We start from the raw sequence: 17,254 nt of genomic DNA on the forward strand, positions 1-17,254 counted from the left end.
TTTATCAATGGCATCAGTAAGATAGCTGTATCTGTCTGTCTGTCTATCTGTCAGTCAGTCTGTCTGTCTATCATTCTATCTATCTATCTATCTATCTATCATCTATCTATCAATCTATCATTCTATCTTTCTATCTATCTATCTATCATCTATCTATCTGTCTATCTATCTATCTATCTATCTATCTATCTATCTATCTATCTATTTATCATCTGTCATCTATCTCTCTACAATCTATCTACCTACCAACCTATAATCTATCTATCTGTTTGTCTATCTATCTATATACCTGTCTATCTATCTATATACCTATCTATCATCTATATATCCATCCTCTTGATCCACCCTTTTTCAGTGAGACATTCGTGAAATATCTTATGTAAAAATGTGTTAATTTAATTGGGGGAGAGGTGAGAAGAAGACCAAGAAAACTGATAAGATAAAAAGCCTTGATTACCTCAGATAATTAGTAGAATTATGGGCATTATTGACTCTGCTAATAAAAGGTCAGAAAAAGTGAGGGGTGAAGATAAATTGTATTAGAGAAATCTAAATCATAAAGAGACTGTTGGGAGCAGTAAGGAAGATCTACTACCGAGGGCTCCAGAGGAAGTGAGGAGCAGGTACTGATACTAGAGGAGGTTTTTTTACTGTGTAGAAGCAGAAGCTTCATTATTGGAACTGGACATTTCTTTCACTTGAGTCGGACCTTGAACAGTCAGGTCAGTTTTGAGACAAGGTCTTAATTCAGGCTGGCTTAGTACTTACCATGTATCTCAGCCTGGACTCAACCTTGTTATCTTTTTACTCCAGCCTCCTGAATGCTTGGAATCTAAGCAAAGTTGGAAGTGCAACTTGCTTCCGTTTCCTTGCTTCTAATAAAAACAAGAACCACGTTTGAGGAAAGCTGTAACTGTAGAACCAGGACAAATGACATGTGAAATGTTTAGCCTACCCAGACTGTTACAAATCTAAAAGAGATCACTCTGTAAAGAATGTTCCAGAGGGAAAACTAAAAGGCTGACTGGGCAATCTGTCAAGAGCCTCAGTGAAGAGAGTAAATGTGTATAAATGGGTCTCTTTCCTCATCAGAGCAGCAGTAAGACAAGGAACAGGATTACACAATAGACATTGTGGAGTGCTCTCTAAATGAAGGAGTTCCAATGGTGTGTATTGGAAAAACATGACGATTTCATCCAAAAACATTTCTGGCTTGGACCCAAATGCTCACAGAGTCTCTGAAATAAAAAGTAGCCACTGGATATATAGAATTCCAGGTAGACTTGAATCTTGCATTTAAAAAAAAAAGAGTAGAAGGTAAAACTGAAAATAGTAGGATATAATTCCCAGCGTGGCATTTGAAATGTCTTGAGCATGGGACACTAATTTCCCCATTCTTTTCGTTTTCTACTCCTTTGAGTCTGAATTCTTGTTATTCCGTCTTTTGCCGGTCATGTCTCTGTTTCTCGTAACAGTTGCTTATTATTGAGTCACATGGGTAAAAAGAAGTAAAGAGAACCTGGGTCTCAGGATGGATTATCATGAGTCTACCTTCAGCGCCACTTCAGATTCAGTTCTGCTCGTTTCATCTATGCTGAGATTACATTGTTTCTGTAATTTATTCTGCAAAATTATTGAAGAAGGTTTTAATTTTTATTGGGATTATATTATATTTTAACAGACAGATTTAGGGTTGTGGCAACACAGAGAGAAATCCACTTATTTATGATGTTTTTAAAGATATTTATCACTATGACTAATAAATCAGAGCCACAAAATGAAACACTCATTAGTATTTTGTTCTGGTTTTGCCTTTGTTGTTGCTTGGATTTTTAAGACAGGGTCTTCTCATACAACCCAAGTTGCCATTGAACTTTCTATGTAACCCAGAGCCTGGCCTTGATCCCAAAATCGTCTTCCTACCTCAGCCCCTGAATATTTGCAGGAATTGAAGACTTGCTCTTCCTGGATACGTTTAAGTAAGGTTTTCTTTGTCTGATTGTAATGCCTTCAACTTAGTTTCAGGAGTAATTCACTATTACCTTTTTTATAATTTTTAAACAGATTCAAGTTACAGACATTAAGTAACATTCAGTTCAGATAAATTTAGAAAATAAAATTGAAAGCTAGAGAATGGCTCATTTCTGAAAACTAGGCTTTATTATTTAAAAATAAACAAAATCCATTTTGTATTTAGTTAGAAAAAGTTATTATCTGAGATTCATTTTTATTAGAATCAATAAAATATTATTTTTTTATTTCTTAAGCTAATAAGAATCAGAAGCACATGAAATATAAGGTGAATCTTTTCACACACAAAGACACACACACACTTACACTCTCACATACATACTCACATTCATACACACACATACCACATACTCATACCTTCCACAGACACACACAAGCACACTCACAGAACACATACTCATGCTTCACACACATAGGCATACACACCTGTGGTTTGGTTTTGCTCTTTGCTCTTTTGGTAGACCCACCATCCAGCTCACAAATAAATAACACATGGAGGCTTATTCTTTCTTATAAATGCCCAGTCTTAGGTTGGCTTGTTTCTTTCCAGCTCTTCCTAACTTCAAATTATCCCATCTATGTTTTGCCTCTGGGCTTTTATCTTTCTCTATTTCTATATATCTTTTCTTTCTTTCTTATTCCATGTCTGACTGTGTGGTTAGGTGGCTGACCGGTGGAGTCCTCCTTTACTCCTCTTCTTCTTACTTAATCTCTTTTCTCTCTGTTTCTCCTTCTACTTATTCTTTCAGATCACCAGCTCCACCTATCCTCTCTCCTGCCTTGCTATTGGCTGTTCAGCTCTTTATTAGACCAATCAGTTGCTTTAGAGATGCAGAGTAACACAACTTCACAGAGTAAAACAAATACAACATAAAATGATAGAAAACATTTTTGCATCATTTAACAAATGTTCCATAGCATAAACAAGTATAACACATCTTAAAATAATATTCTGTAACATTTCCCCCTTTTTGTCTAAATAAAAATGAAAAATTTTAACTTTAACATAGTAAAACTACATACTACAAAAACAGTTACTGAGTAAAAATTACATTTACAATATCCAATTCACTTGTATTTAGCAAATTCAGAGAAAATATTCCATTATCTACCTTATCTTAGTGATTCCTAGTTTACTTTCTATCATAACTAAGGAAAACCAAACCTCTAGTTATTTAGACTTTAACTCAGAAGGGTGTAATATTTTCTAACAACAGAGACATTTTGCTGCCTGGACAATAACCCAAAGTTTCTCTACAACATTGGGGCATCCATCTTCAGCCTATGAGTCTAGAGTATCTGGCAGAATTTTCAATGAAGCAGGAAATTTAAAGGACTTTCCTCTCTTGTATTGACAAAGTCCATCAGTTGCTTTCCTCTGTATCCTGCAGAATGTCTGACAGACTCTTCCATGAAACAGAATCAAAGAAGGATTGTCATGCCTTGTTCAGGCAAAGTTCAACAGTCACTTTGCTATGAGTCCTGCATGTTTATACAGTTTATTCAACATACTGTCAAGCAGTCAAGGCAAAAAGAGTTTCTTGCCAAAATGGCTAATCTTGCCACAATGAAAGCAAACTCCTATGGAGTTTCTTCAATGCCCATCGTCCTTTTATGAAGTAAATTGGTGCTACCTGGAACAGATGTGTCTCATTGTCATGAAATGCCCACGTTAACAAAACACTTAAAATACCAAATTCTATAGATCTTTGAAGTGTTTGAAGACCATTTATCTATTGCTTATTTAACCTAGAAAACATACCTAATGTGACTACAATTTTGATTATTATAGATTTACTACTAACCTCATTTCTTGTACATAAACTACATTTTTAAATGAACTGTATAGGCTCTGTACCCCAAAGTAGAGTATAAACAGTGTAACAAAATTAACTTTAAATTTGCATGAGCATACCAAAATCCATACCATTGTAAAACATCTGAGATTAATAGTTCTCTTTTTATCCTATATTTCTATATTCCCCTAATTATGAGAGACAGCCATCCCACCAAATAACCAAAATCATCCCATGACTGACCTCTCAGAAATATGGATATTGTTTTTTCCTAGACTGTTTCCTGTTGTCTAAGGTAAAGGCATCTTTAGGAATCCCTGAAAAAATCTGAGATAATGGTCAACTCCTGGGAAGACCAGCTATAACCTTTGTTGACATATGTCACCTGTCAAGTTGCAGGAGGTCTCCCTTGATAAAAGCTCATCCATATGAACCTGGGATAAATCCACATCCTCTTTCTTCCTGTGGAAACAAAAGCAAAACCTCTTCTCCAAAGCATTTTCGCTTTCCATTTGACAAATACATTTTTTTGACATTTTTAAAGTTAAGGAATTCCTAAAGTATATGTCTGGTTTATTTCAACAGTCCCTCTTTCTATTCCAGGTCTCTTAGCAGCTGTTGCTTACTCACCAGCATTTAAAAAATTCAAAATCAAATAGTACTATGGGGGGGACAAGATTCCCTATGTATTTCCTGGTGTTACGGGCCTTTTTCTTTTTTTATTATTTTACTTCGCTCTTTAAAGACTTAATTTTTAAATTATTTCTATCTATGACTGTCCTTCCTTCCTTCCTTCCTTCCTTCCTTCCTTCCTTCCTTCCTTCCTTCCTTCCTGCCTTTCTTTCTTCCTTTCTTTCATCTACTCACATTGTAAAACACAGTGGAAACTGCTTAGAAATTTTGCCATCTGGACCTCTTTTACTGCATATCTCTGGTCTATTTTAATCATGTGAGCAAACTGTAAACTTCAAAGCTATGACCTCTGAGCTGCTCTATTGGCTTTCTCTACCTGCTTCTAAGTTCATGAGAGCCAAGCCTAAAGCTCGCAGTCTGGCTGGAGGTGCATTTGACCAATAACTGCACTTAACCTTTCTAGTTCTATAGGAAGTCGGTGCCTATACTACCACAAGAAGTTTTCTCTTAGTTTGCCATTTCTATTTAGTGCTGCCCAGATAGCAGCTGAACAGCAGTGCCTCTTAAAAGATTCCTGTCCTTTTTCTTTATTTCCCTCTTTCTCTCTTTCTTTTCAGCTTTCACAGGCCCTATACAGAAATATGGAATCATGTTGCAATGTCAAAATGTTGTTGTTTTTTTAAAAAAATATTTGTTCTTTGGCTCTTTGGGGACCTGCCACCCAGCTCCCAAATAAATTACAATTGGAGGCTTGTTCTTTCTTATAAAAGCCTGTCTTTAGCTTGACTTTTTCTACCCAGTTTTTCATTATTTAAATTAGCCCATCAATATTTTGCCTCTGAGATTTTATCTTTCTGTATACCTTTTCTTACTTCTTACTCCATGGCTTGCTGTATAGCTGGGTGACTGATCCCTGGTGTCCTCCTTATCCTGCTTCTCCTTGATCTTAGATTTCCTCCTATTCATAGTCTCTGTCTGCCAGTGCTACCTATCCTTCCTCTCTGCCCAGCTATTGAATAGCTCTTTATTAGCTCAATCAGGTATTTTAGACAGACAAAGCCACACAGTTTCACAGAGTTAACAAATGCAACATAAAAGAATGCAGCACATCTTTGCATCATTAAACAAATGTTCCACAGCATAAATAAATGTAACACTCTTAAAATAATATTATAACACACACACATACACACAAACACATACACACACTCTATATACTCACAGCCCCCCACAAAGACGTACACACTTTCACCCCACCACTCAGCCCCCAAACTCATACCCCCATGGATGATACACCCCCCCCCTCTCTCTCACACACACACACACACATTTTGTTCAACAGGCTGATGAAGCTGTTGAGGATAGCTATTTATTCATTTGGTCTGTCATACACTATGTTTTGCTTTAATACTAAAATAGCATGAAAAACTAATATTAGAAATATTAAACAATGTGAAACTCTAGTTTTTCTTCAAAATATGCCTTTTAAAATTGATGATATTATTAATGACTAAATAATGGTTGAGTTTCTCCCTTATCCTTTAGGGTACATATACACAAAATCTAATATGTCTATGTATACATACCTAAAACAATCTAAAGGGTATTGATTTTGTGATAAGAGAAGAAAGAGAATTGCCCAAGTCGAATTTAATTTACCAGTAGGAGTGTTTACAACTGAATGCAAAGGTTTTCACTTCAATGGAGAAAGTAAATTTATCACATACTTGTTCTGAGCAATGCAAAATGAAACTTCTTATGAATCCTGTATCATGGGCCCAATGAAAGTTGATACTGTACATTTTTTGCTACTATATTGTTTTCATGAATGAGAGGAATGTCAGGTCATCTGAATGGCTTTAATCTGAATGTCCTGAGACATTGCATTAAGAGAAAAGTGAAGATGGACTTACAGCTGGGGAGCCTGGATGAAACTGAACTAGGGCCTTGAATGCAGGTGACAGTTCTGTGGCGTTGGCAGTCTTTGGTGTCACTGGCAGTGGTACCACACTTTATATCTAGTGTGAGCTGGCTTTTTGGAGCTCATTCCCTACAGAGGGATACAGTGGCTTTTTGGAGCTCACTCCCTACAGAGGGATACATTGCCCAGCCTCAATATTGGGGAGAGGGCCTTGGTCGTGCCTCAACTTGATGTGCCAGACTTTGGTGGCTTCCCATAGGAGACCTTACCCTTTCTGAGGAGTGGATGGGAGGTTAAAGGAGGAAAGTGTTGGAGAGGGAGAAGGAAGAAGGGAGGAAGGGAGAATTGTGGTTGGTATGTAAAATGAAACAAACATTTAAATAAAAAAGTGAAAATTAAGAGCATGTCATTAAGTGGAACATTTAAGAGTCATCATAGTATTATTGAGGTTGTTTGGGAATGGCCCACATAGGCTCATGTGTGTGAATGCTTGACCCATAGAAATTAGGACTATTAGGAGATGTTACCTTGTTGGAATCAGTGTGGCTTTGTTGGAGGAAGTGTGTCACTGTGGAGGTGGGCTTTGAGGTCTCATATAATCAAGCTATGCCCACTGGGACATGCAGTCTCCTTCTGCTGCATATGTATCAAAGTGTAGACCATTTGACTCCTTCTCTAACACCATGTCTGCTTACGTGACACCATGTCCCACAATGATGATAATGGATTGAACTTCTAAACCTGTAAAGCAGTCCAAATTGAATGTTTTGCTTTATAAGAGTTTCTGTGGTCATGGTGTCTCTTCGCAGCAATTGAAACCCTAAGACAGTCATAGTATCTCCATCATGTTGGTATTATTCACATATACATACGTACACACCACAGACACATATTAACATACCACATACACACATATACATACCACACACACCACACATACTCATACTCATATACTCTCACACACATATAATATTCCCACACCACATACCACCCCATAACACATACACACAACATAAGCACACAACATAACCACACGTACCTACTCTCTCACACACACACTTGCAAACTCACACACACACACACCACACACCCATTCACACAAATATAGACACCACAAACACACACTCATGTACATACACACACACATCATACACACTCACTCATACATAGACATACACACACCATACACACTCATATACTCATACTTGATATGCCATGCTTTGTTGACACCCACAGACAGCCTGCCCCTTTCTGAACAGAAACATAGAAGTGGATGGGGTGCAGATGGAGGCTGAGGGAGAAAATGGAAGAAGAGGAGGGAGTGGAAACTGCAGTTGGGTTATAAAATAAATGGAAAAATTAATTAATAATAGTATAAAAAGACTTTAAATTTCAGTTTGAAAAATCAAGTTTAAAAACATTTAGTTTCTTTAAGAACAGAACTGCCTTCCATTGTCTTTACCTTGTTTAAGGACTATATTATTGTTCACATTGATAAACTGATGTCATCTTCCTTTAAAATTTATTAATGAACATTTAAAACTTAGATAAAAAGGGCCTGACAAAAAAGTTATGGCCCTGACTTATTTTAAGTGAGGTAAGTGTGTACAGCATGAAGTATTTTGACCTAACAGTAGGGTAGTAGAAAGTATGTGCTATATAGAAGCAATCTGTGAGTCCCTGAGTTCACACTAGAGCCCCAAGTAAATTTCTCCTAAGATTGACCATGGCCATGAGTGGGGATTAACATTTAAAGGTATGTATGGTATTACCAAACAGAAGAAAAACCTTCATTTCCTATTGTCCTTGTTTTTAAGCTCTGATTTTGGATCATAAGTTAATATATATGTATTCTACTGTAAACTTAAACACAGAAAGTGGCAGTCCCATTAGGGTTGCCTGCCTGTTTATTTTTATATATCATCCAGTGCTGGTTAACTATTCAGGGGGCTCATCACTCCCTTCATGGCAAAGCGCTGGTTATCCCTCTCTTCATTTTGTGGGAAGAAACCTGTGAAATTTCTTCTGTCTGCATTGGGATGTTGACTCTTTCTGGTCTTGTTCAGGTCCAAAGGCAGCCAAGTTGTTGAGATTGTTATAGGTGAACCTGTGATAGCCAGAAAGCACTATCTCTCAACAAACTTCTGGTCCTGTGCTTCTTACAACCTTTCTGCCTCCTCTTCTGCCTTGGTCTCTGAGCACTGGGTACAGGAGTTGTGTTGTGGATTTATCTGTCAAGGCCAGACACTTGTCGACAGTCAGTGGTTGTGTGAATTTTGATTAGTTATACCTTCCTATAATGATCTGCTGCTGCTGCAAAAGAAGCTTCTTTGATGAGGGGTAACATTTCACTTAATGGTGGGTGTACCTGTAAGAGTTGAGGATGTAGTTAGGAATGATAGTGGTTTAGAAAGGTGACCATAGCAGCTCATCTAAGATCTATGATCTCACCAGCTATGCATAGTTTTCTAGGGCTGAAGTACCAGGCATAGCTTTCTTCCTTCTAAGTGGGCCTTGAACTCATTAGAGAGCTGTTGGTTTACTGCCAGCATGTAAGTACCACTATTCTACCATTGGCCATATCAGGTATTACTGTTGTGGTTCTTAAGCAGCAGAGATAAGAAGGATTATTGATTACTTCCCTACACTAGCCATTTGCATGCCACCTTTTATATTATGAAAGCTAGTCCTTGGGGAGGAGGCTCTGAGGTCAGTTTCAGCTCAAGCCCTCTGAATCCTATCTTCTAACTGTATGGTATCTTCAGCAATAGAGTCTTATCTTTAAGTTCTGGGAGGCAACCAAAGGTGATAGCAATAGACACTATTGTTTTGGGAGTGTCTTGGAATCCTCCAACCAACTACTTGGGAGGTTTTTCATCATGGTACTAGGCTTTTGATAGATACTCTATGGTTCTTGGGAAGCATTTTTATAACCCCCAAGGGTTTATTCATTTTTAAATGAATAAAAAAAATGAAGGGTGACTTCATTTTTAAAGTATATATGCACACGTATATAGTCTTGTATGTACTATATGTAATTTTTAGATAAATATAAAGATTTCTTATGTCTTTTCAAGCATCTTTAAAATTTTTCTTCTCCTTCTCTTTCCTCTTCCGTATTATCTTTCTTCATCTCTTCTTAACTAAATCCCCTTCCCTTTTAGTTTCTCAGAAGCCATTGAGATTTAGAACACTGACCAATTAGTCAAATCTGAAATTACAAATGCGAAAGAAAACCCAAGGTCATAACCAGAGATTGTTTTGCTCTGCAATTCAGATAAGTTTTTGATTTCCATTTCCATTTTCTGATGGACTTCTGCAGGTAATGTTTAGTTGATAAAAGTTCCTTGCTACAATATAATACTTATATGACAAGGTTTGTAGTTTCTGGAAGCCTGTTTCTTTGGGTGTATAGAAACAGAACCTATTAGAGATGTGCTTTGAAAATGTGATGTAGAACTACCTTAGAGACCTTGTGGCAGTTCTTTGTCCACTTCAAGTTACAGTATGCCTGAAAAAAAAGAATCTTGGCATATCTTTTCATTTTAAGTTAGTTTAGGGATGTTAATTCTTTCTTCATTGTCATTGAAAAACTTTATATTGATTCAACATTTTGCCAGAATATATGATTTTTCTGTTTAATGGCTATTAAAAAATTAAAATTGTTCATTTGTGTTTTGGAATGTACAGTTTGTTGTTCATTTTTTATTTTAATTTTGTGTAGCTTTGGCAATTGATTTTTTTGAAATGATAGTATCCGAGCTCAAAATTGGCAAATCCCTTACTTTATACATTTTTTGTTAGAACTATATGAGCAATATGACTTTTGTTGAAGTAATTCTGATTCAGGACAACCCAGGTTTTCAATACCACTAAAATTGATAAGTAAGTTTTAGTTTTCATCTTTTGTAGTAAATATGTAAGACATATAAAATGTGCAAAACTTTAAAATCACCCACTTTTGTCTTCTTTTTTACAGATAGCCAAGGAAGATACTCTGAAGTAATCAAAAAGTCCAATGCAATAGAACTGTTATTTACACTCTACCCTCCTCAGGGAGCCAAAGTGAACATTAGCACAAGACTCCGGTCCACGTGGCTGAGGCCTATAGTGGATGGAGAAGAAGGCTATAAGTACATAGGTAAGATGCTAGCTCTATCTTCTAAGGAGAAGAAGAAATGCTGCCTTATGTTCTGTAACATCCTCTTTACTTCCTGGGTATCGTGTGTGTCCTCAGGTCTAAGTGTGTGTATTTTGTGCTTTTGTGCCCTCATTCATACAGTGGAAACACAGTGTGCCAAGCTGTTTCTGGATGATGAACATTTGGGCTGCTTCCACTGTGGATTCCTCAAGTAAAGCCTCTGTGGACAAGCATATGCAGTACTGTGCACAGACACACACGTGCTTTTCTCTTGGCCATAGTGTTCTCATGAAGATCTTGCCATTCCATGCCCCGCACCAGTTAGGATATAAAAGTTGCTGTTTTCCATAGCTGTATTAACACTGACTGTGATCAGTGTTTTTATGTTTAGCAAGTCCAACAAACACTTATATAGTGGTATCCCTTTATGGTTCTAATTTGCATTTTCAAAGTAACTCATCATACTTTGTATCTTTGTATTTGCAATTTTAATTTTTATTTGGTGAAGTCTGTTCAGTCATTTTCGCCATTTTCAGATTGTTTTGATTATTCTTAAGCTTTAGGGCTCTGTTGATATTTCTGGGCACTAATGCGGCACTATATAGATGTGAATACATGTTTCATCTTCTCTTAAATTGCATCTTTTAAAGAGATTTTTATTTTGTGAAGTCCAATGGACTATTGTATTTCTTTATGACTGTGCCTTTTCTGTCATTTTCAGGAAATACTGGCTGAACTTGTGGTCGCAAAGGTGTTCTTTTATATAATTTCAGTTTTAGGATTTATATTTTATTATATAATGAGTTTTGAATAAATTTTTGTATGTGACTCAAAGTATACATTAAATTTTTAAATTGCATTTTATGTCTAAAATTTCCAACAGTATTTACTGAAAAATCTGTCCTATGAATTAACTTTGCATATTGATTCAAGCTAAATAAATAAAGTGTTTAGTTGTCAGTCACATGAATGAAAATATTCTTGGTTAATTTTGTAACCATTAGTTACAAAATTAATGGATATTAGAACTACAGTGAGGTAATACCACTCATCTATTGAAAAACATGACTGATATTAAAAACTATAGGTGTGATGTTTGACTATAAGTGTGATGTTTGTGATGTTTGATGTGATGGAGTACATATTGCTGGTGAAAATGCAGGATGATTGACTCAAAATTTCTTATGTTTATTATGTTCTATCCACCAAATATAGTAATCACTTCTTAGGTGATTATTGAAGATAAATGAAATAATTTTTATATGTAGCTTAAAATAAAATAAAAAATTAAAAAATAGTTTCTTCATGTTTTGATATTATAATTGCATCTTTTCACTTCTCTTTCCTTCTGTAAACCCTCCAATGTAGCCTCCTTGTTCCCTTTCAAATTAATGGCCTTTTTATTTAGTATAGCTGCATATATATGTAAAATAATTTTTATATAAAAACCAATATGTATGGATGTATAACAACATCATTCATAATCTATAAAATCTGGAAACAACGTAAATGGCCTTTAATTGGTGAATAGATAAACAAGATTACCTGCAATTATATAATGATACTCAAAAATAAATAGGAATAAGCTGTTACAGAACACGATGGTGTGGATGAGTCAGATATTTATGATAAATAAGGAGGCAGACTAAAGCCATGTGCTATCTGGCTCTGTTGAAGGGACAGTTGAAACCAGGAGAAACAATCCAACACAACTTAGCCTGTGCTTTGTTGATCTCCAGGTTTGTTACTGTGCTCCAGCGTGAAGCTGCCCTAGGCATTCTCAGAGCCATGGAGCAGCTCTGCACCTTGATCAGCATATTTATTAAAGTGTACGTAACATACTACTACAAATGAGTCGAATCCCATAAAACAATGCACTGTACTATATACATACTTAAATAAAAACATAAAGTATAAAATGATTTTTTTTAGTGGGCCAGAGTTCTGTTAAAGGCATTAGGGAATTGTACACCAATCCACAATAGGGTATTAACACACCTGACTAAATGGCTGATAGTAGAAGACTGGCCCTCCAAGTGTTAGCAGGGCTATGCAACTGCTGGAAAAACACTATACTCTCGTGTGAATCTGAATTGTCATGCAGTCTTTGAGAAAACTGTCACTCTCTTTAAAAAGCTAAATATGCATTGTATCATTCAGCATAAACAGACACCGCTATCTACCTAAGAGGAGAGACTCTATTGCAGATGATGGAAGACAGAGGTTGTGATCTATTGATGTACAATACATAGATATGTAAAAACAACAAAACCCTTAAAACTAATGAAATACATGACAATATGTATACATGACATAATTCTGTCAATGAACAAAGGCAGACACAATGGGCTAGATGTTCTGTAAATCTGATTATATTCAATTTGAGAAAATGTGGAGTAACCCATAGGAACTGAAGGAGACTGATAGTCGTGTAGGAAAGTAGGCTAGTGTTAGGAGGTAAAGGACCAAACAATTAAGAGTGATAAAAATTCCTAGAACTTTGATTGTTTAATGTTATTTTTGGAAAACTGTCAAAATTCATCACATTGTACACTGTAAATGTATGCCATATTGTTTAACATCTATACCTCAGTCAAGTCATCAAAAGAAATTTGAAGATATATTTAAAGAATTACAATATTTTCTAAAAGATCCCTTTCTTCATAAGTGTTAAAGCTTGTATATTAAACTTTGCCTGTAAGATTGGTGTTGGTCTGGAGCTTGTGGCTCAGTAGTAATCACTGTGTGCACTGTCACGGCTAACTAAACCAGAGTCACAGAGTCACATGGCACCGGAATTCCATCAGGCTGGTGTATAGGAAAGCAAATTAGTGTGCTCATCTTAGTGGTCCTCCAGCGGGAGAAGACGGAACAATGAAAAGGGGCATTGAATTTGAAGGTTTATAGTCCTATAAATTAGTCAACACTCCAGTTTCTATTTAACTTGTCTTGTAATTTTCCACCTAAGATTATTAGAACGTGACCCATTTTAGGCTAAATATTTGTGTTTAGTGTTTAGAACCAGTTTACGGATAAATAATACAATAAGCAGAAAGGAAATCTGACAGTGACTCACATCCTATGTTGAGGACTGTCTCATTATGAGTTTCTAGGCTGAGTTTTCCTTCCTCCTGCATGGGAACATGACCAGAGTCTTGTATCATTTTGATCATAGTTGTCATAAATTTGACCGAAAAGAGAATTGAAGCATTTTCCTTAAAAGAGATCAGTCTATTTCAGAAGTGCTTTCTGAGTAACTCCTTAACTGTAAACACTTTAAGGGTGCTAGCTTTGGGAGTCTGTGTTGTGCTCCCATGGTAATACTCAATGGTGTAAACACTCGTGTTTATTGGTTTCACTCTAGATTTGGCAATGTGTCATCGTCAGTACTGAAGAACAGTTACTAGAGACTCAAAAGCTTTAGCTTGAGTTGATAACAGATTAGTGTTAGGACTGTGGCTCCTCTGGAGATTCTTCTTTCCCATCTGTATTTTAACACTAATTCCTAAATTAACGGTGTTTAAGTGTAATGACTGCTGAATATGTCCTTCATAATTATATGTTGCTAATTTGCACACATAATTTCTTTTAATGGTAATTTTATAATCTTAGACTATGTAGAAAACAGTCTTCAATTTTTCAAGGATACATATCTAACTAAACGTATTTAGAAAGGTTGTGTGGAGAAGCTATTTTTTCTTCCATGACTCTGGTTATTTTACCTTATAAGCCATGTGCCAGTCAACAACCTGACTCTCGGTCTGCACAACCCCCTAAACATAAATGTCAAATTTCTTCTCCTACATTACGTTTCTTGTGTCTTGGCTAGCTTTCAATCTGGAAGGTATAGATTATATTAAAGAATACCTCAGCCCTATAATTCATGGAGTTTTAATGGGAGTTGTCTTAATGGGATATATAAGCCATTTCATTTCAGGGAAACCATTTAAGGAATACAAATAGATGATTATAAATACTTTTCTCAATGGCCATTTTTATGTAGTCACATTACTGTATTACTATGAGTTTTCTTTCTAATTAGTACAGATCATAGATAATGAACAAAGATCATAAGGTCTAATTCTTGCAAGTATATAATTTATAATATTTCACATAATGTATTCTACTAACCATTATAACATACAGGATATTTAAATTATATGGTCAGTACTAAAATCTGTCACCCATTTTAAATGTACATGTTGTACCTGGCAATGGTGGTACATGCCTTTAATCTCTGCACTTGGGAGGCAGAGGGAGGTGTATCTCTGTGAGTTCAAAGCCAGCTTGGTCTACAAGATCTAGTTCCAGGACAGGCTCCAAAAGCTACAGGGAAATCTTGTCTGGAAACAAACAAACAAACAAAAAAGGACATGTTAGGGAAGACTGGAGGGGGAGTAGGAAGAAGAAATGTAGAATAAAATACATTTTATACATGTATGAAATTATTAAGAAAGTAAGAGAATAGTATCAAAAAACAAAATTTACAAAATAGCATTGCATAGTATCCAGCTTACTTTGGAGTCTTTGGGTAAAATTTGTCATTTATTAATCAGATAAGAGATTATCCCACTTTTTAAAGAATGACTATTCTTGACAGTGAAGTTTGATATTTGATGATCTTTTCTCAGAATTTTCTATTTGATACGTAACAAAACTTCCATTTTCCTATACTCTGTATTTGAGATGTTTTTTTAAATATTCATAAAGTAGAATCCTACAAAGGCCCTTAAGACTCTTCTAAAATATGGCATTCAGCTGTCTTTCAAAAGCCTACTCCTTCCTTCCATCCTTCCTTCCTTCCTTCCTTCCTTCCTTCCTTCCTTCCTTCCTTCCTTTCTTTTCTTTCTTTCTTTCTTTCTTTCTTTCTTTCTTTCTTTCTTTCTTTCTTTCTTTCTTTCTTTCTTTCTTTCTTTCTGTCTGTCTATTGTTCTTTCTTCTTTCTTAAAAATTTCCACCTCCTCCCCTTCTCCCATTTCCCTCTCACTTCCCCTACTCCCCCTCCCTCTTCAGTCTTAAGAGCAGTCAGGGTTCCCTGCCCTGTGGGAAGTCAAAGGTCCTCCCCTCTTCATCCAGGTCTAGGAAGGTGAGCATCCAAACAGACTAGGCTCCCACAAAGCCTGTCCATGCATTAGAATCAAAACCCAGTGCCATTGTCCTTGGCTTCTCAGTCAGCCTTCATTGTCAGCCACATTCGGAGATTTCGGTTTGATCACAAGCTCCATCGCTCCCAGTCCAGCTGGCCTTGGTGAGCTCCCATTAGATCAGTCTCACCGTCTCCGTGGGTGTACGCACCCCTTGCGGTCCTGACTTCCTTGCACATGTTCTCCCTTCTTCTGCTCTTCATCTGGACCTTGGGAGTTCAGTCCAGTGCTCCTGTGTGGGTCTCTGTCTCTATCTCCATCCATCGCCAGGTGAAGGTTCTATGGTGATATGCAAGATATTCATCTGTGTGGATATAGGATAAGGCCAGTTCAGGCACCCTCTCCTCTGCTGCCCAAGGAACAAGCTGGGGACATCTCCTTGGACACCTTGGGACCCCTCCAGAGTCAAGTCTCTTGCAAACCCTAAAATGGCTCCCTTAATTAAGATATTTACTTCCCTGTTCCCATATCCACCCTTCCTCAATCCCACCCATCTCATTCCTCCAAACTTTCCCGAATCATCCCCTTCTCCCTTCTCTCTACCCATATCCCCTTACATCCACCCCCCTCCGGTGCACCAAAGTTTTGCCTGGCAATCTTGTCTACTTCCAATATCCAGGAGGATAACTATATGATTTTCTTTAGGTTCACCTTCTTATTTAGCTTCTCTAGGATCACGAATTATAGGCTCAAAGACCTTTATTTATGGCTAGAATCCACTTATGAGTGAGTACATACCATATTTGTCTTTTTGGGTCTGGGTTATCTCACTCAGTAAAGTGTTTTCTATTTCCATCCATTTGCATGCAAACTTCAAGATGTCATTGTTTTTTACCGCTGAGTAGAACTCTAATGTGTATACGTGCCACACCTTCTTTATCCATTATTCAATTGAGGGGCACCTGGGTTGTTTCCAGGTTCTGACTATTACAAATAGTGCTGCTATGAACATAGTTGAACAAATGCTTTTGTAGTATGATTGGGTATCTCTTGGGTATATTCCCAAGAGTAGAATTGCTGGGTCCAGAGGTAGGTACACACCCAGTTTCCTGAGAAACTGCCACACTGATTTCCAAAGTGGTTGCACAAGCTTCTGTAATGCAAAGGACACTGTCATTAAGACAAAAAGGCAAACTACTGAATGGTAGAAGATCTTCACCAACCCTGCATCAGACAAAGGTCCGATCTCCAAAATATATCAAGAACCCCAGAAACTAGACATTAAAATTCTAATTAACCCAATTAAAAATGGGGTACTGAACTGAACAGAAAATTCTCAACATAAGAAATTCAAATGGCCAAAATAAACTTAAGGTTATGCTCAACCTCCTTAGCTTACACCTGTCAGAGTGGCTAAAATAAAAAATACCAATGATAGCCTATGCTGGAGAGGATGTGGAATAAGGGGAACACTCATCCATTGTTGGTGGGAATGCAGGCTCGTGCTACAACTCACTTTGAATATATTTGGATTTTCTCTCTAAATATTTTTCATCCTTTCTTATTCTTTATATATGATTGAGTTTGGGATAAGATATGATTACTAATATATTTCTTATTTTTTAAATTAACCTGGGGGTTGTACTAA

General features: G+C 36.6%; 1 protein-coding gene across 2 annotated transcripts in view; it reads left to right on the top strand.

Moving 5' to 3' along the window:
* Iqcm (IQ motif containing M) overlaps positions 1-17,254 on the top strand; it is a 526,054-nt gene that overhangs the window by 430,699 nt on the left and 78,101 nt on the right. The window contains exons 13-14 of one of the 2 annotated variants that reach the window (XM_087900344.1): positions 10,361-10,522; positions 11,244-11,350. In XM_087900344.1, the coding sequence (XP_087756470.1) occupies positions 10,361-10,522; positions 11,244-11,257 (176 nt within the window). In that variant the 3' untranslated portion in view covers positions 11,258-11,350. Of the gene's footprint in view, positions 1-10,360; positions 10,523-11,243; positions 11,351-17,254 lie in introns of those variants that run through there. The other variant, XM_048438238.3, reaches the window with a different exon arrangement.

The sequence above is a fragment of the Myodes glareolus genome, chromosome 22, assembly GCF_982192425.1.
Source record: "Myodes glareolus chromosome 22, mMyoGla1.1, whole genome shotgun sequence".
Lineage (NCBI taxonomy): Eukaryota > Metazoa > Chordata > Mammalia > Rodentia > Cricetidae > Myodes > Myodes glareolus.